Source organism: Ostrea edulis, chromosome 9 (assembly GCF_947568905.1).
Source record: "Ostrea edulis chromosome 9, xbOstEdul1.1, whole genome shotgun sequence".
NCBI lineage: Eukaryota > Metazoa > Mollusca > Bivalvia > Ostreida > Ostreidae > Ostrea > Ostrea edulis.
The window spans coordinates 52,815,920-52,820,919 of record NC_079172.1 but is presented as its reverse complement, the minus strand read 5'-3'; the positions used below and the strand labels follow the sequence as shown (position 1 = coordinate 52,820,919).

At 35.3% G+C, this 5,000-nt stretch overlaps 1 protein-coding gene and 1 long non-coding RNA gene across 2 annotated transcripts in view; both read right to left on the bottom strand.

Annotated features, from left to right (window-relative positions):
• Positions 1 to 5,000, bottom strand: part of LOC125658769 (protection of telomeres protein 1-like) — a 51,066-nt gene that overhangs the window by 36,627 nt on the left and 9,439 nt on the right. The window contains exon 3 of the mRNA XM_056149558.1: positions 521 to 661. Coding sequence (XP_056005533.1) covers positions 521 to 661 — 141 coding nt within the window. The remainder of the gene's footprint in view (positions 1 to 520; positions 662 to 5,000) is intronic.
• Positions 2,804 to 4,507, bottom strand: LOC130050219 (uncharacterized). The gene is made up of 2 exons (XR_008798643.1): positions 4,255 to 4,507; positions 2,804 to 3,052 (listed from the first exon to the last, which is right to left on the bottom strand). It is a non-coding gene; the product is annotated as an uncharacterized LOC130050219 (long non-coding RNA).

Genomic DNA, 5,000 nt, shown 5'->3' with positions numbered 1-5,000 from the left:
TCATGTGAAATATCAAAGCGCTAGCACTTACTGTTCAAAAGTTATTAGCAAGGTTAAAGTTTCAGACAGAATGACAGACAGGACAAAAACAATATGCCCCCCGATCTTCGATCATGGGGGCATAATAAAATGAAATTAATTAAATTAAAATTAAATACATATTTTCACCTCACAAGTGCACTTATTTATGTTACAAAATTAATATAGCACAACAGTGAGAGTTCTAAATAATTGCGTCAAGAAGTTTTCAATCTGCTGTAAGAACTTAGTGCGTAATTATTATTTATTTTTAGAGAATTTGAAGAATTTCATCAAAATGACAAAGTAACAGCACAGAAGAAGCTATTCACACTTTCCAGTTATTTGAAACATGATACAACACTAAGAAATGGTTTTCTGCCGGTCGGATTTTTTGCTACACATGAACTATATCTTTATTCAATATTCATAGACAAGTTGAGTATAAAGGACTTATAAGAAACAAATAATACAACTCGTGATCCCGACATCGACAATATACCTTGGCTTTGTCACTTTCTGTGAAGGTGAAACTAGCACTAGATGACACCGGCCTAACTGGAGATCCCTTGTCTCCATCGAAGGCCAGCCATGAGAATCCCGGTCCGCTCTGTCCCTGATTCTCCTCATGGTAATGTGTAATCTACAACAAGTCACACAATAAACTGAGAAATTTTGTATTAAATTCAGTAAAGTAACAAGAGGCCCATGGGCCTTATCAGTCACGTGAGAATTAGTTAAATGTATCACTAGTCCAGAAGCTATGATATCTATGATGATTTTCCTGTTCTGTATCTCAAAGATATTTGGCAGCAGTATAACACAAAATGTGTTCATTTAAAAACCAAAAATGCCCCAAAAAGTGCCCATACAGATAAAGACTTTTACATAACATATGATGGATAACATCACATGACTATTTATGAAAGTGTTGTCAAATCAGTTAGAAATCCTAATGGTAATTATGTTTTGTGGCAAGTTTAGCTGAAATTAGCCCAGTGGTTTTGGAGAAGTTGAAAATGTTAAGTTTATGGACAAAAGGAATGAATTGTGAATACACAAATAAAGTCATGCAAACAATTGCACTAGCCTAATACATTTCACCACTTTATATAATACAAGGGCCAATGGACCACATCGCTCACCTGAGTCACCTTGGCCCATATCTAAAGATTTTTCATATATATTCGCATGTAAAACTTTGATCCCTATTGTGGCCCCAACCTATCCCCATGGGCCAGGGATCGAAGTTTTACATACAAATACCGGTACATAGATTTTCTTCTCAAGAAGAAATGGAACAGGAAAGTTTACATTTACATGAAAGCTTTCTGACATAGTGCAGATTCAAGTTCGTAAAAATCATAGCGTCAGGGGGTAGGTATAGTGCCCCAGCCACCATGATTTTTACAAACTTGAATCTGCACTATGTCAGAAAGCTTTCATGTAAATGTAAACTTTCCTGGCCCATTGGTTCTTAACAAGAAAATCTATATATTTGTACATGTAAAACTTCAATAACCTATTGTGGCCCCATCCTATCCCCAGGGGCCATGGTTTTAACAAACTTGAATCTGCACTATGTAAGGAAGCTTTCATGTAAATTTCTACTTTCCTAGCCCAGTGGTCCTTGAGAAGATTTTTTAAAGATTTCCCCTAAATATTTGCATGAAAAACTTTGATTCCCTATTGTGGCCCCATCCTACCCCTTGGGGTCATGGTTTTTAACAAACTTGAATCTGCACATGTCAGTAAGCTTTCATGTAAATTTCAGCTCTTCTGGCTCAGTGGTTCTTGAGACAGTGATTGCGAAATGTTGAAATGTTTTACAGGACATTCGGTCTGGTAAACACAGGAACATTACCGGACCGAATCACATTTTACCAGACCGAAAAAAAAAGTATCATTTTTATATTAAAACATGCAAGACTTTGAGCCTCCTGGTCATTGGATTTTCGTTTTAAAGGTTTACCGGGGACTGCATTACTGTTCCACTTTAATTGGAACATGTTGCTGTTTTTGTATGGTTTTTTTTATAAACGGAACTGGAAATCGAAACGTAGCAGCGATTTTTTTCTACCCACTGGTACCGGTACCCATTCAATTGGAAAAAATAGCGTCAAAATCAAACAAATTGGGAATTTTCTACCAATGTATAGGCAAATGATTTCAACTAAAAGAAAAGAAAAAAGACAACAAATCAAGAAGTATTAATCTCTTTACAAACTTTTTTACGGTAATATTTGTTCTTGTGAGACATCAGGAATCGTCGTAGCTCTACAAAACACACCGCCATGATCTGTACTTTCGATCTAATACCGGAAGTGAACATTTTAGTTAACTCATACAACGTTTCAGACTAAGAAAATAACGATTTCAGAGGTCTATTTTTCGGCAAGTGAATTGGGAATCAGGGCTCACACTGGACCAAAATTTTGTGTCGCAACCTGGCGCGCGTGCATCGACTCATACACGTTTACTGTAGATCTATATTTCATGTATATTATTCAAGAGGCATATACAACATATCATATCTCTGATTATTCTTACACAATGTATACAACATAGCTTTAATCACAAATCACTATAATTATTAGGATATTGTGAAAATCGATTGTATTTCAGCAGATTGCTTTTTAGTCAGTCTGATGACATTGCAGCACAATCATGGTTTTATTTCTAAATATTGTTTTTGACTAAGTTGACTCAATTCTATTTCATACCAGAAAAAAAATTGGAGTATTTCATAGCATATAAACTGGCTATATTAAATAAAGACAAGAAATGAGTTTCTAAATGTTTATTAATCATTTTAGTAGTGTAAATGACATATATTACTCATTAAATTTGCAGTCTAGAAAAAGTCACTGATGACAAAGTTACTGAAAATTAATTACTGTAATACATAACACATGATCATAGTTTCACATCACATTTTCACTGAAGAATCCTGTTTTCATCTTGAAATCCAGAATGACAAAGTGTGGTCCTTTGGTGAATCTCATCATGTAGAGGAGAAGAGACTTCATGAAGTCTGAAACAAATTTTAAATGGCTTAAGATGATGTGAAGTCAAAAGATGACAGGATAGCAATTTCAGAAGAACCTACTGTTTTTCGTTTCCTCATGGCCATTTTCTAAATAGATCAAACTAAAGACCTAAAGAATAATGCAATTTCCCAACATTCCTCTATTTATACACTATACTAACGTCAAATGGATTAGAAAATATAGCTGAACATTCTAGTTTACCTTTCTAGATGAAATCGCTTTTGTACTGTGATGAACCGACAAATATTAAATTTTTATATATTTTTATTAACACGGAAGTATCTTCCATTGACTAGCTTGTGTGCACAATCACTAGGGCTGTGCGGTGCACCGAAAATTTCGGTGCACCGCGATTCATACCATTCGATTCGATGCACCGATTACAAATTCCGGATTTCGGTTCGGTTCGGTTTAGATTTTACTTACACCAAAACAACAAATATGGCGTCCGCGTGATGTTGAAAACATGTGGATTTTTATGCAACAGAGATTTAAATCACTACTGTGTTGAGAGTTAGCATTTTCACCACTCAGATACCAACAGAATATGGTCCGTAAGATCATTGCAGTTTATCTTTACATGACATATAGCATTTCTGTCAGTGGTGGAATGAAATCAACATCGTAGGTAATGAAACAGATTTGACAGTTAATATGAGAGAAGTAAATCAATAAAGGAGAGATTTTCAAAGACTCTCAATTGATAGAATTATTGAATTTTTGCATATCAATGAAAACAATATCATATACATTTTAGATCCAAAACTTATGTAGCACATTAATATAACAAATTTTGATAGACTGTCAGTGTTTTCTTTTTTCTTTCAAAGTTATAAAATGCCATTATGAATAGATATGATGTTTACAAATGACGACATATAGTTATATAACTTGAATAAAATAAAATCAAAGATGCTACTCATTAAAATTGTTAATTTTTGTGGTGTCATTAGATAAATTGGACCTAACATGAACCGAATCGAAAATAACCGAACCGTGCTGTTCTGAATCGAAACCGAACCGAATCGAGCTAACCCTGAATCGTCCCAGCCCTAACAATCACACGCTTTTTATTCCATCCAGTACAAAACAGGTAGCTCCCCAGTAATGACTCAGGGTATCTCTATATTTACGATATGTACTGTAGGCAACTGGCACGCGCAAAGTTCATTTCATTCACACCTACCTGCACATAGAGGATCAACCCTTTGTTTTGTGTAAACTGCTAAATAAACAAGACGCCCCTAAGTCTTCATGTGACAGGGTATCCACATTCTGCACAGGTAAAACAGCCCTGAGGCTGTTTGGATGCCAACAGCTGAAATTCAAAATGGCGCGTAAATACTAAAATACGAAATGTCCGTGTCGTATTTCCGGAATTTCTGTCGCATTTTTTTCTGAAAAATCGCAAAATGCGACAAATGCGATGGGCAGCGCGAGCCCTGGGGAATTTTTAGTCTCAAAATTGGGAAAAATCAACGTTTTTTGGCATTGGGAATGGTACCGTTTATCAGTACCAGTTATATAAGGGGGGAAAACCACTTCATAGTTTCCGAAACCGTTACCGGAAAGTCAATGGACATTTGGACCAGAAATATAACGAAGTTTACCGGACCAAGAATCAAACAAGATGTGTTTGTGAAACACAAATGCCCCCGATAATGGCCAATACCGATGATGGCCAAGGTCACAAGGGCAAATATCTTGGTACCAGTATAAAGATCTTGTCAAAAGAAATGCTCATGTACAATATGAAAGGTCTAATATTTACCATTTAGAATTTATGACCAATGTAAAAAAAAAAAAATTATTTTAAAGTAGGTCAAATGTCAAGGTCAAAAGGTTCAATACCAACGGAAAGATCTTGTAACAAGGAATACTCATGTGAAATATCAAAGCTCTATCTCTTACTGTTCAAAAGTTATTAGCAAA